Here is a 24522-nt window from a genome sequence, read left to right on the forward strand (position 1 = left end):
TCCAAATTCCCATAAGAAAATGATCAAAATTAAGGGGAAAAGTCTTCTGTTTTTTTTTTACAGTAAGGAAAAGAGCTAAAAACTTCGGACTTTTTTGAGGATGGAGTACTATCTTTGTATTTGTGCGCTACTGTACTATTTTTTCGCTGTTTCCGAATACATCCATTACACAATCGATGAGAAATTATATCCTTGATCATTGAATCTACAGAAATCAGAAATCAGATTTTTTCGTATTCACGTACTTGGCCGTCTAACTGCTAGATGGCACTATAGTCATTCCTCATCCCACTTTACTTCTCAGCGGGAGCCAATCCTTTTGAAAACCTACTTTGAACTTCTTAGCAGGGGCGGGAGGAAGGAAATCATTGTGAAGAACGGGAACTTCAAACACGAGGAATGGCAAAATTTATGACCTCTTTAGTTGATGGTTTCTGTTTCAGCAGTACAGTGTATTTCTAGATGGTTTCTATGAGAAGTAATTTAGGAAGTCAACTTTTCGACAAAGATTTGTGAAGGAGAAGAAGAACCAAAGTCTTCGTTTATTATTCAAAGAAAGAAATGAAAACTTCCTGCAGGACTGAGAATATACATGCAAGAGAGAAGATAAGATGCATTATTATAATCTTTAGGGTAGATTAATCTCCGAAATATTCTTTGTTTACCTGTCAAAAAAAAGAAAGAATAATATAGAGCTCTTTCATCAGCTTCCATCGTACAATACTAGACACACACGTATTATATATATCAAGGCCGGCCTTAGGTGGTGCGGGGCCCGATTGGGAACATTTTGTGGGGCACCGGGTTTATAACTAATTTGCACCAAGGTCTGTAGAGCCTCTATATATATATAGGGTCTAACTCAAATGTCAATACAGAGAGTGAATGAATTTTTAAAATACATGTTTCACCCTTGTGCTTCGCAATTTTTTAAGAAGGTTCTGTACCAGTTTTCATCTCTTACAAGTAAACTTATCGATGTCGAAATCTAGTTTCTTGACCAACTTGGCAGAGAAATGTAGAATATCAAGAAACGAGCGTAAGAAAAATTTAAAGTGCTTCTGTCCATAAACATGGCCGCAGTGGCAAAAACCCTGACTGACCAGAACAAGCCATAACAATGAGTTTTAAATTTGAAAATTTCGTTTTATTTGTAAAACGGGTAAACGGGTGAAAACCAAAACCACATTAACCGACACCGGGGGAAGTAGACATCTATTTGAAGGTATGCTTATCATGGCAGCCATCTAGAAGTCGGCCATCTTGTATCTCGCTCGACTTTTTTTTTTAATAGGAAGGGTCATGTAATGTATCAAATTGTGCCAAATTAGAAGTTTACAAGAAATACAATGGTGAAGTCTATGTTTCCATATGTTTATATTTGCAAGTCATAATGAAATGCACATTGATATAAATTAGTTGTTTCAAAGATTCCTTAACAGCTGTATCTTTTTGAAAACAAATTAAGTCAGGAAAACCTAATGTACGCCAGTGCGAACATCGTAGGTAGCCACTTATGAAAGGTATAATCCGCTTGAAATCGTCATCGACTGTAGACAAAATGATATGGTGATGAGAGGATTACAAACTTCAAGGAACTGATTGCAGATGAATGACATATTTTCCATTGGATTCTTCTAGTTAGAACACAAACCTTCATAAGCAGCCACCTATTCAGTATGCACTAGTATACATTCGCTTTTCCTGACTTCATTTTTCAAAAGAAAAAAAAATCCACGGGATTTTTCGCAGGAGAGGGCAGAGTTTGTCTTATGGTTTTGAATTTTTAATATAAATATAATAAGAGAAAGGATATGCAAAGAGCTCGCACTGAGGCTGATTTATTTGATACCATCTCGGTAGTATCACATGACGTAGTCAGTAAAAACGCCAGGAACTTTTACTTAGTGGGGTGTTCAAAATAAAAAGGGTGTGCACCCAAAATAATGATATACATTTTTACACAAACTCAAAGAAAACAATATTTTTATGCCCAGGGATGTGTGTAAGGAAATTTAGGGGAGTGTTAGGGTGTGCAAGATACTCCCTAGACATAATATCTATTTTTACAACAGAAGTTATAAACATAAAAAAAAAACTAAAGAAACTACTGCAGCATTAAATTCAGAAAATATTTGCTTATGCCGGAAACTTAATATAAACTATTCATTTACTTGTTAGGGAGATGCAATACCTTCAGTGACGACGCCAGAGGGAAGGGCAAGGGGGCGATCCCCCCCTAGTAGCTACTTCTGCCCCTCTGACTGCCACTTAGACTGCCCCCCAGACTTCTACAATCTTTAAACATTCTACATGTAGTATTTTATATCAGTATCATAACCAATCTCATTGTCAAATTGTAGTCTACTTTCCATGCATTTACTACGTGGTAGATTACTCCTCAAGCTTTCTTCTTTGAGCGTATGGGTGTGCACACATATTTCTGTTTTCTAATTTAGCGCCTTTTGAGGTAAATTTTAGTTATACTTCTTTCTTATGATTTTTAATTATTGTGCCTAGCGAACAATACTAGATTTGGTTGATTTGTTTTCTTCTTATTGGATCAACTTCGATTGGAAACAAAAGAAAGGTAAAACCAGTTACGTAACTTGTTTATATTTATCCAGGTTTTAAGTTTTCAGTTTCATATTTTGTTTTATTTAAAGGTTCTATACTTCTTTTTTCTGAAACATTATTCTCAGCTTTCACTATTCAGATGATGTGCTTATAACAGTTTAGTTTGCAACTACCAGGGCTTATTTTTTTTGAACGGGATAAAAAGAGTTGTGTTTTCCCTTCCTGCAAATGATAATAAATTTATGGAATTAAATTGATTCCCATTAAAACGTATTGTCAGAGTGCTAATCTTTAGTTGGTAATTGGTATATACTAGTGCTCCCATACTTATTTTGTTTCAAAGTACTGACGTGACGTCTACCATATTGATTAGGAACTGCTGAAAAATTCGTAGCCCAACCCAGAAGGAGTCCACGTGGAATGGTGAAATTTTACTTCTTCTACACTTTCCCCGAGAGTCAATATACTATCTTGTACAGTGCTCCAGTTTTTGCAGAAAAGTTAAAAAGTCTGAAGATTTCCTCGCACAACTGTTCGTAGCACTACCCCTATCAGATCTAAAATGGCGTCCTTTCAAGTGTTATTTAAGTTTAGGAAATAAGTACACGTAATAGACGGAACTAAATCTGAGGAATAAGAATGATTGTCTAGACACTGAAGTCCTAGATTATGCAATGTCAGTTGTGTTTGCAGGGACTTGATGGACAGGTGTATTCTCCTGAAGGAACAGAATTCCTCTCTTTTCATTTTCCGTGGTGTTGAACTTAGAATTTTTCTTTCAGTTTTGTAAGTAATGTAGAGATTCTGGATTAAATTATTGACCGTTGCGGAAGTAGTCTATGAGTACGACTCCATACTTATCCCAGAAGAATGTTGCAAACACTTTCTCAACCTACTTCTGTGTCTTGAACTTCTTGGGGCGAAGGAGAAGTGAGTGCTACTACTCCATTGACTGTTGTTTCGTTTCAGGATCATAGTGGTAGAACCATATTTCGTCCATGGTTACTATTCATGAGCGAAATTGATCAGCATTACGGTCAAATTGGAAGAAGACTTCTCTTAATGCCGTCACTCTTTTATTCTCCTGACAGATTTTTTGGGAACCCATTATGCCGAGAACTTGCGCATACCCAAGCCATTCTGAATTATACTACCGACGCGTTCAAAAGAAATGCTCTCAATCTCTGACACAAGTTTTGCTTAGAAGGTAAGAATTGAGAAAGCGGAGTGCAGTCAGACCTCAGACTATAATAAATATATCGTGAGTTTACTATACACTTTAAAGACTATATAAATAATAGCTTAAATTATTTTTGTCACTGAAAAACTGGGGTGGCCTAGGCCCTCCGGCCCCGGGCTATATCCACCACTGGCTGAAATATTGCAATTTTCAAGAATAATGTCACAAATTGCATCCATGATTTCGGGAAGAGTCATTGCTTTTAATCATCCTGGATGTAAAGTATAATTTGTTGAGAAATCGCCACGTTTGTACTCAGCCACTTACTTCTTCACCACTCTATATAACAGTGGAGAGTCCCGTGGTGTTTCACTGATTTCCTAATTAATTTACTTTGGTCACTTTCCTTGGGGGAACAAAAGTGTTATAACAGTTAGGACCTGGATGTTTGTGAAATTATCTGTTTGGGCACACATAATCACTTCAGAGGCCTGAGAAACAATAAGAATTTCATTATTAATATGAAAATGTGTATTTGTACATACCAGCGGCGTGCCGTCAAGGGGACTAGGGGACTAGGCTAGTCCCCTGGAATTTTAATTAAAGTATTTTGTAATAAATATATACCAAAGAAAACGAAAACATTGTTTGTATTTCTCTATTTTTGTAAAATATCACTATTTCAATTGTTCTGACGCAACTATAGTCAGCACCCGTGTGCTGGGTGCGACAGCGAAGTGGAGATCGGAAACGCTCGGGTTTTAATCGGCTTTTCTCGGGGAAGGGAACAGGGTCCAGTCAGCTAGTCCTCATATTATGTTGTCTAAGCTCTAAGCATGGGCGTTCTGTCGTAAGCGAATTTAATGCTCGTTTGCTTTTACAGTTAATAGTTTTAACACTATTAAATTTACAGTATGAAGTGTGAACTTTTTAGATTATCAATATATTTTGCAAATGACTCGAAGCATAAAGTATGGAAGGGGACTCGTCGGAGAAATCGAGTCCCTTGTGGCAAAGTGATGGCGCAAGCAGTGATATTACTTCAATTGGTATAGGGGACAGTAGGGGCGGGGATCGGCCGTTTCAGTCTTGTATTCTGGACCACTGAATTCCTTAATTTTCAAGAAATGCAACAAATAATAACCAGTAGTAGAACAACTCCAAGCATTTCCATTTAGACAAAAATGAAAGATTATATACATAATATCAAAACGGATTATTTTGCTTCTTCAAAATAGTTAACTGCATGTAAGACAATAAACAAACTGTATTGCTGGCCTTGTACTCTGTTCCACATAGAAAAGGACGTGTGGAATAATGATGGCTTTTGTGACATGAACAATTTTCACAAACCCAAGTTGCGCCAAGAAAAATGTTACTCACACCTGTCCACAATAACTAAATTGAAAATTTTCGGGAAACCAGAATTGATTTTAATTTGAGCAAGCAATGCAGAAGTTGATTCAAACCGAGAACTAATGAACCGATTGATTTATTCCTCTTGTTTTATGTCTAAACAAGAGCTATCATTTAGAAGTCATAACAAACAGGAAGATTCTGTTTATTAAGAAAATTATATTGAAGTAATTCAGTTACTTTCTAAGTACGACACTAAATGGACTTGCAGGGGCGCCTGAAGAAAATTTTCTAGGGAGGGGCCCATCTCCATTTGTTGTTATGTTGCGTCTGGTATTTCTGGTATTTAATATACGTGGCTTGCTATATTACGTATACATTTTCGTGAGCCAGAGGAAGGTCCGGGCCCCACCCTACCCTCTCGTTCGGCCGCCCATGTTGACTTTTCATCTTCACAGCATGGGAGTGTTTAAAGGAACGTCAAACAGAATTCAGAATTATATTATTAAATGTGTTTGGTGAGTAATTCTGGATAAAATTAAGTCAGAAATAAACAATACACTTTTTACAGCAATAATGTTTGACAAAACTACGGACATTGCAAAGATCTCTCAACATTCAATCGGTACGTGAAAAACGGCAATTCATGAAAGACATTTGTTTTGCAGATGTTACTAGTGATTGCACTGCGACTGCTCTAAGTGAGCATGCTTTCCAAATTCTGTCTCATTTTAATTGTAAGCAAAAGCTTGTAGCACTAGGCTATGGATGGAGCTGCCACATTTTCTGGACATTTGAACGGTTTACAATCTTTTGTGAAAAGGTGTTTGAGTGCACTCACCATACACTGCTATTATCACAGACTCAATCTCGTTGTTCCGCAGTATGTTAATCACATCAAGGAATGTAAAATATTTTTTAGAATAAATGGCATTCCAAATTTCTTTTCATATTCATCGAAACGCTGTAACGCGCTTGCTGCATCAGAAGTAACTAAGCGATTTCCAACGGTTGCCACTATAAGATGGAATTACAATTCCAAAATTGTGAATGCAGTAAATGAAAATCAAATAGAACTCTTACGGTGTTCTGAGAACATTGTAGAAGATTCAGATAATTGCGACACCGAAGCTTTCATGACTACAAAAAAGAAAAAAAATGTGTGAGTTATCATTGAAGGATTTCGATTTTGCATTTCTCCGCACGGATATACTATTCAACATTCTTTAAAGGAAAACCTTGGATGTGAAATATTGCATCCAAAAAGTACAAAAGATGGTATCTCAACTTAGAAATGCAAGAAACGATTTTGAAGACTTATAGAAAAGTAGAATTGGATGACAACGGGAACCTTCTAATAAAAGACGTAAAGTAGATGACTCAACAGATTCAGAAATTAAATATGTGCGTATCTCCAATGACATTATTGATACTGTGATTTCAAGATCTCAGTGAGTTACAATTTCTTGAGTTGTTAGATTTAAAGAATTTTCAGTGCTTGAAATCTCGATTTCCTGATTGCTTGTTTTTGATCCTTAAATCAATTTACGGGAGTTTTTATTTTTAATTTTAACAATTTGCGGAGTGAATTAATATAGGTTTACAGACTCTTAGATTTTTCAAATAAAACTGTGACTGAAATTATCCATTTCTTGAAAGAAAGAGGCTTGGTAGAAGAAGCATTTACAGAAACATAAATTGTGTTATTTGGTGTCAACAATACTACTCAGGACCTCCACTCTACAGCACACATTCTCTTCGAACCTAGTCCCCTGTGAGAAAAGTCACGGCACGCCACTGGTACATACAGAGATATGTTTTTCTAAACGACGGTTTCATTTTTCTACCTAGTACCTACACTCCTTCTGGATTGCACTACGACATTTTCAGCAGCTCCTAGTAAATTCTCTCTCTCTCTCTCTCTCTCTCTCTCTCTATATATATATATATATATATATATATATATATATATATATATATATATATAGAGAGAGAGAGAGAGAGAGAGAGAGAGAGAGACGTAGCATTGTAGTACTAGATGCATGTGTTACTTGTTGCATACGCGAAAGTAATTCACTTTATGTTTAGGCTTCAAATTTTCATTGAAAAATATTTCATGTGCAGACGTTACTTATTTGTTAGTTACAAATTTTACTTGAAATAAGTTTAATTTATAATCATATAAGTCTAATATGAAAACAGCAACGGAATACACAATGTAATGTAAAATAAGTCAAACGTAATAAATATGTCATTTTCGGTATGGCAAATAGCCGCCTCCCCGAAAATGTATCTGCCCCTCCTTTGCCCCCCTAAGAACTCAAAGCTGGCGTCGTCACTGAATACCTTTCCTTGTGGAGTCCATGGATATACCTGTATTGTAATATGCTGTTGTGTGTACTTGATAACCGAGAGTAGCAGAACAGATTCATTTGACTGGGGGCCTCGCGAACATAATGGCATGTATTAGGAGCAAAATTTAGTCATAGGGACCACAACACACTTGTTTGCTTTGAGCTTAATATACTGTTAAAACAGTACTGGAGAGTAGATTAGACTGGGCAGTAGAGTAGACGACTCTAGCGCGGGGCCTGATTGGAAGCAATCGGTCCAAGGCCAGCCTTGATATATATATATATATAGTGGCGGATCCAGGATATGATCAAGGGAGGAGCTAAACCATAGTTTGCCTCTTTATCCAAATTAAACAGAATTGAAGCCCATTTTATCCAGTGTATATCTGAGCGTCAAGGGGAGGGTGCTATAGCCTCTATAGCCACTCTTGGATCGGCGCCTGTATATGTATACTATTTACAGTGCCGGATTTACGTATGAGATAAACAAGCTATAGCTTAGGGCCCCGCTCTCTTGGGGGGAGGGGCTCCAAAATCTAAAGAAAAACTGGATATACATTTCTACAATATAAGAAAATTAAAAAAAAAAAATAATTTAAATATACGTAGCAACAGTGCTTCCTATTGTGTAGCCTACATTCATGGGTCTTCATGTAATTAATGGGGCTTCTTCTGCTAGTCTGCTTCCTAAATTATCTTTAGTTTCTTTATTTCTGTATGTAGGGTGCCTATGTTCATCTGGACACATAAAAGGCCCCATTACTTTAAACAGCTTGGGGCCCCACTAAACCTAAATCCGACTCTGACTATCTATTTATGCATGTTTGCTCTCTCTCTTTTCGAAGCAGTGTTTCTTTGATATTGCTTCCAATTCTGGCAGGTTTTACCAAGGGGGGAAAAGTCCTTACTCATTCCAGGTATTCAAACTAGGGACTGGACTACTTGCTTCCAACATTCCGTCCCCCATGTATCCCGGTCTGAATCAATTGTCTAAAGCCCATAAAACATTCAAATTCAAATGTAGATGTTGCTCATCAGTGTCGACACCTAAATATTTCTCAATCAACGGTAGGGGTGTTTGGTACCCTCAATCTGTCTCCCTCTTATTAGCGAAGAAACACTCTATATTCGGTAGTAATTCTTAAAAAAAAAAAAAAAGTGCTGTTTAATGTATGTAGTAACGCATAGGAAACTAAATTTTAATATACCCTAGTAGTATAGAAACGCACCATACGGTACCTTACCAAAATATACACCCTATGCCAAGAATGGAAACATTAACAATAATAAAAAAGATAATAATAAACATTTTAAAGAAATTCTTTCATTAATCAAGTCGCACTTAAAAGTAAAAAACAATTTTGTTTATGCATAGGCTTAAAGTTACTTTATAAATTCTTAAAATGACGCGCCCCATTCTTTTTATTTAGTCTTGCATAAACAAAATTATTTTTAACTTTTTAGTGCGAATTGATTAACAAATTGTCTTTAAAAGGTGTTTTATCATTATTTTATTCGTTGGACACATTTTTCAAATCCTAAAGTGATATGCAACCAGGGAAACCAGGGCTGGTTAAAGACTATTATTTATTTTAGGATAAAGAAGTTGAAAATAAAAAACATATTAAAATTTGCTTTTAAAATAAATAGATATATTGCAAAGTATGAAAGTAACAATGGAATGTTGTATTGTCACCGGACTTACGTCGCTCTGCAACAGTTCTTAGTTCTATGACGTTAGGAAATAAGTTCAATTTATACGAACACTTATTCAATGTTTGAAACAAGCACCTGTTACGTCATTGTACACTCATGTCCAAAATGATTGTCACATATCTATAACTGTCTTCTTGTAAGAGTATAATGTAATAATGATTTTGCTGGGTACTTTTAATACTGATACTATGTATACAATTGGGAAATGTATATGTGGTAAATTTAATAGGAAAATATTTATAAATACGAAAATTAGAATGAGTAAAACAAAATATTGCTAAATGGACACGAAAGTTTTATTTTCGTTTTATTGTCCTTATTTACTGCTCGTTTGACATGAAATTTGCCACATACATGTCTCTGCCGATTGTACACATACTAACATTATAAGAAATACCGGATGAATTCGTTGTCAAATTATATTCCTACAACAACATATTTATAGATATGCGACAATAATTTTGGACATGAGTGTACCTTCCTGATGAAGGTGACACATCTTTAATTCTGTTGTTAATGAAGTGGTCTATTTCCCCAAATAAAAACCAACACCAAGCAGGGCATATGCTCCCTCCTGTCCTTCTAAGCCGGTCCCCAAGGCTGAATGTAACATTGCGGCTCTTTCCTGTTGTAATAAGAAAAGAACTCAGGATGGTCAGCCACTGGAATCGAATGTGAAGGTGAGAGGGTAAATCTGGTGGTCATATTTTGAAAAGAAAATAAGGAAATGGATTCCACTAAAAAAGAGTCACATTGTCAATACATTTCAGATCTTTATCTGGGTTTTCTGCCTTTCAATTCCAAGTTTTTTTAAACCACGAAGGCTCTAAATAAATTAGAATATCGACTCTCCTTTTATTTTGTTTTTGTTTTTTAATATTGGCATGGTTCTTCATTTTATATCAGACTCTTCCCGCACTATTCTGTTATTTACCATAGGTAGAATCCTTTGAGAAAGAGACAGGCGACAAGTGCTTTAGTTCTCTATGGTATATGTTTGTGACCGTTATAGATATTTGAGTGGCTCTCTAGACACGGGGCTGAGGGCTGATATCATGTTGGTCCCTCTTTATTTTTTCTTCAGTTGTTTCTCTTTTAGCCAAAACAAGGAATTTCACTCTTCTGTCTCATTTGCAGCCGTAACCACCCCCTGCTGCGCTGTTGACCACATGCAGGGTAAAGAAGGAAAGGAGGGGTGCCATTTGCTTTGATGGCATTTCAGCAACAACCCCATCTGTTGCCAAAATAAGGAAACACTTTGTATTGCAAGGAGAAACTGAGGAAGGCTGATATATTCGATTTGTCAAGGTCATTTGAGTCCCACCGACTCTTAACAACACTCTCTTGTCCTTTGCTTGTATTCCACTCCCACTCAAGCTGTTTTAGACACAAAAGTGATTGACAGTTCCCCGTCGATTGGAATAACACGTTATTCTACTGTCCTGCTGGAATCTATAACCAAACAGAAGACAAGTTCGGTAGTTTTTGCCCGCGGGTACGCATATTGGTACAAAAAAAGACACTATTGGACTGCAATTAACCCACAAATTAAAGCGACATACTGAAAACTTAAGTGTAAAGTGCAGAGAACTATAATATCTTATTTCCATCTTGTGCAACGAACATAGAGTATTGAACAGCAGAGGACAATACAGGTACAGTAACATTTTGGTAATATTCGTGAATACATGATTCATCTAAAAAGATTGTTACTAATTGCATATTACCATCTTTACTAATTTACGTAAGAAAATATCAAGACCTAAGGCGGACACCTCTCTATAGCGGACAATTATTGATTCCCCACGGCTGTCCGCTTTAGAGAGGTTTCACTGTATATATATATAAACTTCCTGAGTCATTTTTGAGAAAATAATCCGAAAAATCTCATCCATCCATAAACCTTATGGATTTCATTAGGACAAGTGAGTTATTTAATATAGTCAGGGCATTAAGAAACTTTTTAAAATAAAATACAAATAAAACTGCCTGACATGTTTTTGAGAATATTTCTGAATATACTCATCCTCCAGAGTAAACTACCACTTTTAGTTTTTCCAGTACAAGTTGGTTATGCGATATTGTAAAGTTATTAATGAAACATTTATTTAAAAATACAAACAGAATCACTCGAATCGTCTTTGAGAAAATCGTATGAAAAATTTAACCCAGGAGTAAATTACTTCTTCTGGAATTTTCCAGAGAAATGCCATATTACACCACAGTATTGAATTGTTAATGAAATATTGATGTATGAATATGAACAAAATTGTTAGTGCCGTTCTCGAAAAAAAAAAAATGAAATTCTTTAAGTTTTACGTCTCACATTTATGCCGGCTAGGCTAAAGGAGACGGTGATGAGAAATGAATGAAATAGTAGCTTGAAAAAAGTGGGAGGAAATGAGAGAAGTCCGGGGAAAACCCACACGCATACTGTGTGTCCAACACAAAGCTCACTTGACGCGACGCGAGCTGGGATCGAACCAAGAAGCTCATGCACCAGAGGTGAGCACTCTACCACTGAGCCACCGTCGCCCGGCCGTTCTAGAGAAAGCAGCATTTTTTATTCATACTTCAGTAAACTACCCTTATTTTTGAGGATAGGAAGAAAATTCATACCTCCCCCGAAAAATTTTATAAAATTCTTAACTTTAAAATTTGATGAAGATACGTTGAACAATATGACCTTTAGCCGAGTGAATACATTTACATCACGGAATGGACGGACGGATAGACGATCATTCAAAACTCAGTTTTACGACATGTGGAGGCCATAAAAAAGTGTAAATCCGTTGAAATCTACAATTTGATCGTTTTAATGATCTCCACAATACCATCGTCGCACGATAGCAAAAATAAAACTAATCATTCTCTGAAACTTTATCTTTAGAAAAATGTAAATTTATAATAATTAGAATCTTTCTTTGGAACAGATTCATAATGACAATTCATTAAAATTAATACCAAAAACTGAAATAAAGGCATGCACGATATTTTGTAAGTTTCTTTTATTTTCTATTGTGTTAAAGTTTTGTACGTTAAGACAAGAGGCGCCAAATACCTTTCGACCTAGGGGCGGGAAAACATTAAATCAAGCTCTAGATGTAAGGTAATGGTTTCAAATCTTTGTTTTTTTCAACTGGTGACACATTTTACGAACGCTCAAGACACCGTGCCACTCGTATTCAATTTTTTATTAATAATAATATAAATGGTAGTAGAGTTTCTATACGAAATTGAAAACTTGCTAACGTTGCAGGTTTTGACTGATACACTCTGTCTCAAAATTGATTTTAACGTATTAGGAAAGGCATCATGGTATATATATATATATATATATATATATATATATATATATATATATATATATATATATATATATATATAATGTGTTTTATAAAGTGTACACTAACACAAACCCTGTAGATGAAACAAAATTTACATTGAAATTCTAAAATTTTGCGACACAAGCTATGGGTTGCGAGACAAAACAGTATGCCGCGAATGGCCAAGTATCTTATCCCCTGTAACAATGCTCGAAATGTACGAGGTAAATAAGTTGTAATCCTGTTCCTGTACATTTTGTGGTAGCAGTGGTTTTACAAGAAGTCTTCTCTCTTTCTATTTCAATGGTTAACACGAACTCATACAGTTTGGAACAAAGCCAAACCGTGCACAAACTATCCATTCACGGTTGAGACCATTTCGGTGACAATCGCGGAGGTAGAGGAGCTATCGCCTAAACAAGATACGCCATTATCTCACACTTCTTGTTGTACACAAACGACAGTTTTGCCAGTACAAACGTGTATAAAGTTCACAAACGATACACTAACTTCGTTGTGACCATTTCGGCGGAAATGGGGGTCTGACGTCAGGGCCGGCTTGTCCATATAGACAACCTAGGCGGCCGCAGGCATTTTTTAACGTGCGGATTATCAACATAAGCCAAAACGTACATGCCCAAGTGCCCCACACATTTAGGAGGAGGAAGTTAATGAAAAATGCGATCACCCAAGATAGATTACTGTCCACTCATATGGAGCGGGGAAACATCTATCTGGCCATATCACGTTTCCGTGTTCCCCCTGTTCATTCTATGACTAAAGAAGATCTCCTGCATTATCTGAATATCGAGACTCCGGATGCTCGCAGAAATGTCACTGACCTAAAGTTTCTACATACGGTAGTCAATGGAAACTTAAGGTCTGAAGCCCTACTTCAAGAATTATCCCTTCACATTCCTACCTGTGTAGCACCATACTCATCTCTTCCATCTTTCTCGCCCTAGACTGTCGATTATTCAAAGGTCCTTCTTTCACTGAGCACCAAATTTATATAATCAGATAACTAATGACGTGGACATTTTTAATCCACTCAGCTTTTGACAGAATAATTACACAAATAAAAAATAACTAAAAGTGATTTAAGGAACTTCATCTTTGCTTTGTCTTAATCATGTTGTTTTATATTTACAATGGACAACGACATGGTTTACATTATAATAAAACTATAATTTTGTGTTGCCCTGTAGTTATATTTGTAAAATTTCATTCCAAATACCACAGCAATAAAAATGTTTTTTTTTTTTTTTTTTTTTAAATAATTGGCCTACAGTCTACATTACTTATTAATACCATAGAGAGAGGCATTGGGGGTAAATTTTATTTAATTTTACGCTTAAACAAGTGGTAACGATGTGATGATGTGGTAAAAATGTCAAAGATGACAAGGTTACACTTTGGTTTGGGTTTGAGGGAAGAGATTATGGGGGCGCACACATGTTTTTCGCCTAGGGTAGGCCTATAAAATATCTTAGAGACGCCCCTGGCTGACGGTAGAGACTATTTTTGGTGAAATTCGGAAGAGGTGGGATGGGGTGGCGTCAGGGCCGGTTCTACAATATGTGCAACACGTGAATTTGCAAGGGGCGGTAAGTTTCGAGGGGCGTCAAAATCTGTCATAACTATAATTATTATTTACAATAAATATTTCTTGTTGGAAACAGACTTGATAATGATGATAGTGAAAGGGCCTATCCAGTTTGCCATAAGGACCAGACTGTCACGTGATCAGGTCAAAAGTCACGTTGTGTGCTAAATCAAGTCTGGAGATTCCAAATCAAGATATGAGATATTTCAAGCACGTAACCTCCGTGTGGGGTGCCCTGGGTAATTCGAAGAAGATGCATATACTTTATCATTATTATTGATTTTACTCAAACAAGTTGACTTTTGACATTGTTCTATCCATATTTACTTTACGTGCTATGCATCGTTTTTAAGCTTTTCATTATGTCTTTGTAATAAGCTTTTAATTTGCCATCTCCTTATTATAGTTTTTGAGATATGTGGAGGACTTTATTATTTTTTTTTTCACTGATTCTTCCATTGACTTTAATGTTCATGTTTCGTGATTTTGTTGATTATGTTCCACCCATTTTAGGACAATTTTTGTTTAGAATGTAGAATCTACATAGTCTGTTCTATATTTAAACTGATTTTCAGCCGTCTTCCTCTTTTAAGTTTTGAGACAAGTGGAAGAATTATTTTCATTGATTTTCCATTGACAATAATGTTAATGTTTCGTGCTTTTTTGCTTACGTTCCATCCATTTTAGGACAATTTGCTTTTGAAATATAGAATCTATATTGTCTCGCTTTTGATTTCTGAGATAAGTGGAGGAATTATTTGTTTTCCATTGATTTTCCGTTGACATTAATGTTTATGTTTCGTGCTCTTTTCGGTATGTTCTACTCATTGTAGGACAATTCGCTTTACGGAAATACAATCTACATAGTCTTCTACATTTAAGTTGAATTTCATCCATCTCCCCCAACGTCTGTTCACAACCGAATACGCCATTTACTAAGCTGACCTTCCATTTAAATACTACATTTATAAATCATGTTTAGGCCACATTAGTTTAAGGTCACATGGACAGTGCTAAAGCAAATGGTCAAACAAATCCCAGCATGAATTGATTGATTGTTGTCAAATACAAAAAGTAAATTCGTGAACAATAGCCAACACCTGTTCCATTTAGTTAGTTATCACAGTTTTGATATGAAAACTAGTTTTGTCTTTGTCACGATTTTAATTTTTTTTAACAGATGTAGAAGGAAAATCAAGAAATAAAGATAAAAGAGCTAGTTACACTGAAATTGCAAGTTGATATATTAAGATTGAAGCTCGATATTGAATTCTATAAAAAGGATTACCATCTTTCCTCTACAGGTGTGTTTGCTTTATCTTTCATTAACATAATAGATTATTATTTAAAGAAAAAAAAAACAGACACCAGGAGATTGCAATGTTTAGGTCTTTCTGAGTGCGAATACTGTTTCCCTCCCCTTCGTTGTTTATTATAGGGTAGCATACTTAAAACCGTAACTTTTAAGATTTTTTCCTTTGTGGAGAAAGGGGCCGGAAAATGATGCCATTGCACGGGGCGGCAAATTGTCTAGGGCTTGCCTTGGGTGGGGTTTAAACGAATGTATCTTCGGGTTCATATCTTCACCAATGATGATCGTAAAAAATTTTCTGAAACCAAAAAATGACTTGGAAGTGATACTTACATGTATTCCGATAAATTGTTTTACTCTCCTTTTGTTTTAAAAAAGAAAAGGAAAATAAATCTTTCAGTTTTACGTCCCACGATTCTGTCATGTAGGCTAAAGGTGACGGTGATGATAAATAAATGAAGAAAGTGGAAAGAAACAGGAGTACCTGAGAAAATCTATGCATACAGTGTTTGACCATCACAAAGCCCATTTGGCGCGAGCTGGGATCGAACCACGGATTCCACGAACAAAAGATAAACGCTCAGTCATCGAGCTAACGAGACCCAATGGAAAGTATTGATTTATACTACAATGAAGAGAGTGTACTTCATCTAAAAGGTATTACGGTAATTTTTACGATGGCATGGGCTTAGGTACAACTTTTTTTTTTCTTTTAGAGATATACACTTTTTCTGACGACACAGTCCATTGACAAATATGACATATGAAAGTATATTACTTTTTGGTGAGACTTCCACTACCTCTTTACGAAGTCAGTTTTTGTTTTATTAACGAAATTTATATTTTAAAATGACTTGGATATAATTGATACATAACTGCAGAATTATATTTTTAGTATTTAGTAGCTCTTGCCATTGGAATTAGCTACCTTCATTGCAGCATTATGGTAACTAGTTATTGTACTTTGGCAGTTCTGTGTGTTGGTGGAAAATTTCAGAACTAAATTAAGTAAATGGAACAGGCACAATCCCTAAACGACATAAGACCTACAATTTAGGGCTTGTGCTGATATGCTAGATTTTATGAACGTTACCCGTTCAATGTACCCGGCTTGGGACCATGAGGCCCGCCTTTCCTACTGGGGGAATTTCTCCCAGGGCTATCTTCTGAAGTTATCACTGCTTACGACACTTCATTATTCTTTACAATAGTGAAAATGGCACATGGATATTTATAACGCCCCATTACCTCGCCTGTATCATATATAAATGTTCGGATCAAAAGTGTGTTCCAATAACATGTAATCACCAGATTTCGGGAATTACCCACATTCTTTTTAACGGTAAAGTTGGCACAAAAATGATTATAATAATATAATTTTTTATTCGACAACTAAAAGAAAACTCTAATAGAGATTTATAACTTCTTTCTTTTTTCTTCAGCTTCACCAGACGAATGTTGGGTTATGCCCTTTAAGACCTTGTTAACTTTCTTTCGAAAATTCCTCTAATACCCCGTATTTAATGTTTCCAATGTACAAGCTAGTAGCACCATTTCAAAAACTAAACTAAAATGAAATCTTTTAGTTTAATGTCCCTCGATTATACCCGTTAGGCTAAGGGAGACGGATGATTAAGGAAAGTGAATGATGATGGAAGAATTGGTTCCCAGAATTGAAATTAAGGGAGGAAACGTAAGTACCCCGAAAAAACAAACAGACACGATGTTGTCCACCACAAACTTACTTGGGCAGAAGTCGAACCAGGAACCCCAAGTACCAGAGGTAAGGGCTTTACCACTGAGCTACCGCCCCCCCCCCCTTAGCGCCATTTCAGATTTTGCCAATTTTCCACCGACATAAGAGTTTAACGTTTTTTATTAGTATTTTAGTATACATTTAAAAAAATGCATTTGATTCTCAAATCCTGAGGGAGTGGGCAAAATAACGCTCCTGGTACAAGCAACGACTTCGTACCGGATGTCCTTAGAAAAAAATGAAATATTTCAGTTTTTCTTCCCACGGTTATGCCAGCTAGGCTAAAGGAGACTATGATGATGAGAAATGATGAAATGGTGGAATGAAGAAAAAGTGGGAGGAAACGGGGAACCTAGAGAAAACCTATGCACACGGTGTTCGTCCACCATAAAGTTCACTTGGCGCGAGCTGGGATCGAACATGGTACCTCACGCCCCAAAGGTGAACGCTCTCTACCACAGAGCTATCGCGGCCCCTCCTTAGAACTTAAATATTAAATTAAACTTGTGTGTAGAAATAGTGTGAATCGTTCCTCCAAACATTCTACGCTACTGGCCTCTAGCTGATTTCAACAAAATATATACTACGTAATTTTTACTGAAATATAGTATTAGAGCAATTACTTACATTCCCTGGACAGATACCAGTAGAAGACAAGCCAGATTCAGCACGTTCATTCTATGAACAAATGATTAACTTGAAGTAGGGAATATATTATGATTCTGATATGTACCAATCAAGTTTTAAATAACAAAAACTCAGTAATACACCAACACCATGTACACTAAATATTCTCAGCATACTTTTCGTTTACGAGTGAAGGACCAATAACATTTCCTACTACTCTTCTTACTCTTTAACCGTTAGTTCTTTCTAACATCTACCCACATGTTAATTTCCAAATTTTTTTCCTTTGCTCAGCATGTGGGCAAAATGATAAGATACAGGAAAAGAGAATATAGGTCATTACTACCATAACACAAGATGAGGGTCAATGCTATAGTTTTCTCATTATGATTACACGCAACGTAAGTGAACTGTGTGGCGTTCAGTACACAAGGGAATCAAGTCCAATTGCCGAAGTGGTGAGAAAAAGGGACATACAGTTTGTATGGTACACTTACATGGAAAAGTTTTTTTTTTATTTATTTATTTTTTTTTAGATTAACGAGTTATGGAAAAGTTAATACTTTTTTACATTATAAGAGTTCTATTTACAATATGTGGACATGCATATTTTAAACTTCGAAAGAGGCTTTAGATAGAGATCTCAAAGAAAGACTTGATTCCCTCGTGCAGTAAATGAGTCAAATATGTATTATGTTTATTTTTTCAAATCGGGACGTTTTCGTGATGTTCATATTATTATAATTCAAAATAATATTCTCATATTCAGGTCCATAAACTCATCTACCCTCAAATTATTTTTAGCAAGTCCTATCCAGCCCATAACTATCACAATTCAATTTCGGTGGCCATGGTTGTGACTGATTTTCGTGAGACTCGATTTTTCAACGTCGAGCCAGTGTTTTGACCAGGAAGCTGATATAGGGGAAGATGAGGTAATAAGAGACACTCGGAGTAATAGACAAAAGTAATTTAAAATGTTGACAGTTTTTAAGTCACATTTCTGATTCTTTGTGTATATATATATATACTTTGTTACTGGGCCCGCAACACAATAGAGAATTATTTTATTTCTTTCCCAATGTACTGTAGAGGAAGACTGCGAAAAAATATTCTTTTAAATTTCAGTTGTTGTTTCTTATTACCCTGTATGGGGCAATAAGAGACGCTGCTCAGATATCTTTCATGCTGTGCCTTGTTATCAAACGGAATACAAGGGATATGCCTAAGATGTATTCTATTGTCCTAACTTTTTACATGTTTTTATTCTGGCTACTTTTCTGTCAATTGCCATGTGAAAATTAAGATTAGTGAAGGTCATACTTTAAAGTTGAATGCTTTTAATTACAAACTATACAAATTACAGCCTTTTATAATTTGTGAAGTTTTTCACTCATTCTGAACATTTTGGAATGACAAAATTACATATTGTAGTCATATAAACTTTTTTTTATTATTATTAAAAAGGTAGGACCTACATTGTAAAACAACTCTTTATGTTACAGTGACTTCTTACATAGTAGGCTATACAAAATTAAATATGCTATACCAGGGCGCAAAATTTCAAAGTCAGACGCACTCACCAATCCAAAAATGATGGTCGCTAGTATTTCTCACGTACAAATTACGAGAGGTCCCCCCTACCCCACGGCCTTTGTTTTGCCAAAGAAAGGGATTACATCAGGGCATAAAATTTCAAAACGAGACAATTAGATTCAGGATAATCAATTTTGAATTGGACAATTCATATACATGTTTAAAAAATATCATACCTTAAGAGTTCGCGTTTGTGTAACGCTCTCTCTCTGCATTGATGTATACCTAGGTATATCAGTTGTCGAGTGCAGTTTTCGGATCAAAGGCCTTAAGTGAAGGGCCATTGATGGAAATTGTCAGCAAATTATCCAGTGTATCAGTCTTCATTGAAATCCTGCAGGTAGTCTTAACTCTATTGAGACTGCTGAAGCCTCTCTCACATGAAGCAGTACTTACACGTAAAACTGCACAAAATGTGACAATTGGAAGCAAATTTGGGAATCTCGTAATGAAAGGAGGAACGACTTACAACGTTGTGAAGACTTGACATTCCGTTTCTCTCGCTCAGTGACAATTATTTTCTGCGAAACAGAAACTGCGCAGCCCGGCGAGTTTAAACAAAAGCCATTCCTACTGAACACTGGTCGCCAGCCCTTAATTTCTAATCGCCAATGGCGACCTGGCGACCGGAAATTTTTCGCCCAAACAGAAAATAGGCCTAGACCAAAACTTTTAAACCAAACATTCTCTCTTTTTAACAGAATAAAGTCTCTTAATATTAACAAGTTCTGCTCTTTTAACAATGAACCGATCATTTCCTAATAAAATTACAGGATCATAAGAGATACACACTTTATCCACTTCCTGAATATCATCATGAGGAGGCCAGTGGAATTTTAATCTTCAGTTAGTGAATCTGGAAAGACCAAACGACTGTCTTATTACCCAGACCAAACATAAAAATGGGGTAATGAAAGACACGCATTTTTTTGGCAAGCTCATTTATCAGAGAAAAACTGGAAAAATTACACTTTGAAATATCACTAATGCTGTACAAATTTAAGCAAACATTTTTTTTTAAAAGAAACATTTATAACTAAGTTGTAAAAAAAAAAAAAACCTTCACGAAAAAGACTGACTTTAAGTACCTAAAGTTTTAGATAGACGCGTTTTGAAAGGCAGAAAGGGAGGTAAAGAAGTTGCCTAAAAGCAATGAATTTTTTAAGACTTGTACACAGAAAGATACAGTAAGTTGTGGATTTTTTTTCGGTTTTACTGATGGAAAACCAAACTACTAGCCATTTTGTCTCTTATTATCCCATCTTCCCCTATTAGCTGTGAATCTACTTGCTCGTGTGCTATTTGGCGGATTAGAGACTTTTAAGGACTACCGCGTCTCAGTTGTAGTTTATTTTATATTCATAGAAGTGTATAACGCATAGAACTTTTGATATATTGCATTTTGTTTATTATTTGTTACTGGGGCAGTTAGTAGGCTGGTCGGAACGGCTGTCTAAACCGAGCTGAAATGAAATGAAATCTTTACTGCACATCATTAGATCATATTTATCAGACAGATATCAAAAAGTAGAATTCCATAATTTGAACTCCAAATACTTGCATGTGAGTTCTGGGGTACCACAGGGATCTATTCTGGGTCCCATTTTATTCCTTATTTATGTCAATGACCTTCCCAAAGTAGCTAGTAATCCCGCTAAAAGCTATCTTTTCGCTGATGACTTTGCAATCTGTGTAAGTTCTAAATCAGTTGTCGAAAGAGAACAATTAACCCAAGATATAACAATTGTAGTTGAGGATTGGTGTACTGCAAACCTTTTGTGTTTAAACCTGAGTAAAATACAAGATCTTAATGTTACATATAACAATCTAGATTACACAGAAAAAGATTCTAAAGTTAAATTTTTGGGATTTGAACTTGATTCAAACTTAAACTGGTATAATCACATTGAAATCATGGCAGCTAGTGTAACAAAGGGTATATACATGTTGAAAAAATTAAGAAGTTGCGTTAGTTTGAAAATCTTAAGAATTGTTTACTTTGCCCAAATCCACAGCTTCCTATCATATGGTACTATCCTTTGGGGTGGATCTAGTAACACTTATAAGCTTTTAAAGCTGCAAAAGAAAGCTGTCAGATTGTTATGCAGTCTTTCTTCTCGCAATCACTGCAAACCTAGCTTTAAGCTACTCAAAATAATGACTCTTCCTTCTATTTTTGTTTTTCAATGTTTAACGTATGTAAAAGAGAATAGAGATAGCTTCCCTGAACATTCCAGGTATCATTCATATAACACAAGATACAAAGATAATATAATGGCAGTGTATTACAATTATACCAAAACACAAAAGAGTTTTATTGGCACGTGCGCAAAATTATTCAATTCTCTCCCGAAAGCACTGAGAGATGCCGAAGTGGGTACTTCTAAAATAAACTCAAATCACTCTTATTAGATAATCCAATATATGATGTATTTGGTCTAGGAATTAATTCGTGCGGTTGGTACGCACACATTGAAGCTGTAGTACAAACACAAAATACATAAATACCTTAAGAAAAATATTGTCCATCGCTAGCCACCACTTTCGCCCATCTGTCAGGCAATGTACGGATTCCGTGGCGAAAGAAGTCCTCATCCTTGGAAGCGATCCGGTCAGAGACCCATGTTTCGATATCTTCTGAAGAAGTAAACCGCTGTCCAATCAAATCGTTGTTCATGCAATCGAACAAGTAGTAGTCCGAAGGAGCAACGTCTGGTGAATACGGCGGGTGGGGTAAAACTTCCCATCCGACATTTTCTAAATAGGTTTTGACTGGTTTTACGACATGTGGGCGAGCGTTATCATGTTGAACAATAAGTTTATCATGTCTGTTCTCCCATTCTGGTCGTGTTCTGGCCAGAGCTTGCTTCAAACGCATAATTGTCGTCGATAACGTTCTCCATTCATAGTTTCACCCGGTTGCAGCAGCTCATAGTACACCACACCTTTCATATCCCACCATATGCACAGCATAACATTTGCACAGTGAATATCTCGTTTTGGTTGTGATGGACCTGGTTCACCTGGTTTCACCCAGGCCTTTTTTCGTTTAGGGTTCTCATAATGGATCCACTTCTCATCACCCGTAATAATTCGATGCAGAAACCCCTTTCTGCTCTGTCGTTGAAGCAGCAATTCGCAAATGGTTTTTCGTCTTTCAACGTCTGTCTTTCAATTCATGTGGAACCCAATGTGACATCTTTTGAATCATTCCCATGGAGACTGTTGTTTGATCAACGCCTAATGCTGCTGCAAATTGTTCCTGCGTTTGACACGAATCCTGCTCGAGCAATGCTGTCAATTCTTCGTCTTGAAATTTTTTTGGCTGTCCAGCTCGCTCTTGGTCTGCCAAGCCGAAATCACCACTTCTAAACCGTGCAAACCACTTCTGACACGTTCGCTCAGCTAGAGCATGGTCACCATACACTTCCACCAAAATACGATGACTTTCAGTCGCACTTTTCTGCATGTTAAAGTAATGCAGCAGGACACCCCGCAAAAACACTTTATCAGGCACAAATTGCGCCATGTTCACTTAACTACAAACTGGTGTTGTTGACGCTTTTATCCACTGCCCTATACTACGAACGATACGCGATGACAGGGGTTTGCAACACATGTGTGGATACACGGAACTGTGGGACGCTCCGTTCGTTGCGCCATCTCTTGTCCACCCGCACGAATTAATTCCTAGACCAAATAGAAGAGTTTTACGAAATTACAAAGTAGTTAAAGTGAAAAATAACAGTACAATACAATAAAAATATAATAAAAATACAATAAAAATATATATAATGTGTATTACAGTTATATCTCTCTCTCTATTTTTTTTCTTTCTTTCTTTTCTGTATTCATTTTTGACCTTTTTGTAAATATTCTGTATGCATTTTAATCTGTAACTTTAAGATCTGACGATTGTAATGCTTTGGATGTCCTCTGAAGTTTTTGCAATAAAGACGATATGAATATGAATTGAATCAATTGATCAATGAAATCTTTATTGAAATCATTCATTAATCTCCCTCCGTACGCTGAAGACGAGGGTGATTAATGAATGATTTGGTGGAATGAGAATGGGAAAGGAAATAGAAAAACCTAGAAGAAACCAAGGAACATGATGTCTTCTCCCAGAAGCTTACATGGCTTGGGATTAGTAGCATACTCTGAAGAGTGGTGGTTTCAAATTTACTTCGGATTAAAAATTAATTAGAATTTAGCCAGTAGCGTCCAGGCCCTCTACCAGAAATTGCTGCCCACTGAGGCAAATCAAAATAAGAGGAGGCTACACTGCAACATTACTTGCTAAAAGATATGTTCTGCAAAAGAGTGACACGTGATCGTAATTTAATTTATCTTAGTTCCGGAGGGGAGGGCGGTCAGTAAACTCCGGGAAAACAAACATACCCCTAAACACTGATGCCATCGTTAGGAATTCAGGTTTAACCTTTTGACAACCAAGTAACAATATATTGTTAGTTTCATCCAAGGTCATTGGTGTACCGAGTAACAACATATTGTTACCCTGGAGGCCCGAGAGATTTTTTATGCTTTTTGACTATCTTGCGTTATTGCATTCTTGGAATGCTGAGAAAAAGAAAGAACTATTACCGATGTATTTACAAGACATAGCGCTCGATTTAGTGCTACAGTTAAAGGCCCAGAACCAATTGAATTCTCTTAATTACGAACAATTAAAAGATAAATTAGTTGATTTGAGTAGACCACAATTACCGGCATATCGGGCTGAGTTTGAAATTTTTCAGGTCCAGCAGGGCGAAAATGAGCCAATTGATGCGTATTTTCTAAGGAAATTGAAAGTTATACTACAAGTTCTGCCCCAGGCCACCGAGGAACAGAAAATAAATTATTTATCATTAGGATTAAAGAAAAACTTTTTACAAAAGATCGCGTTAGAAACATTCACAACTCTTCAAGCCTTGCAAACACACACACATAACCTGGAAAAAGCAAATGACCTAATGAAGAAACGTGATTACGTAGAGTTACAACGGACAATATATTACTCTGCGATCACAATTCACCAGTCAGCAGTTTGAACTCACATAATCAATAACTGACTTATCCATTATGGAATCCAATACCTAATTGGAATTAT

At 36.2% G+C, this 24522-nt stretch overlaps 1 protein-coding gene across 3 annotated transcripts in view; it reads right to left on the minus strand.

Moving 5' to 3' along the window:
* Positions 1-17977, minus strand: part of LOC145666736 (uncharacterized) — a 101166-nt gene extending 83189 nt beyond the window's left edge. For all 3 annotated transcript variants that reach the window (XM_081734272.1, XM_081734271.1, XM_081734270.1), the window contains exon 1: positions 17811-17977. In XM_081734272.1, the coding sequence (XP_081590398.1) occupies positions 17811-17860 (50 nt within the window). In that variant the 5' untranslated portion in view covers positions 17861-17977. The remainder of the gene's footprint in view (positions 1-17810) is intronic.
* Between the last annotated feature and the right edge of the window lie 6545 nt (positions 17978-24522).

This window comes from Thermobia domestica, chromosome 12 (genome assembly GCF_964235325.1).
Source record: "Thermobia domestica chromosome 12, izTheDome1.hap1.1, whole genome shotgun sequence".
Lineage (NCBI taxonomy): Eukaryota > Metazoa > Arthropoda > Insecta > Zygentoma > Lepismatidae > Thermobia > Thermobia domestica.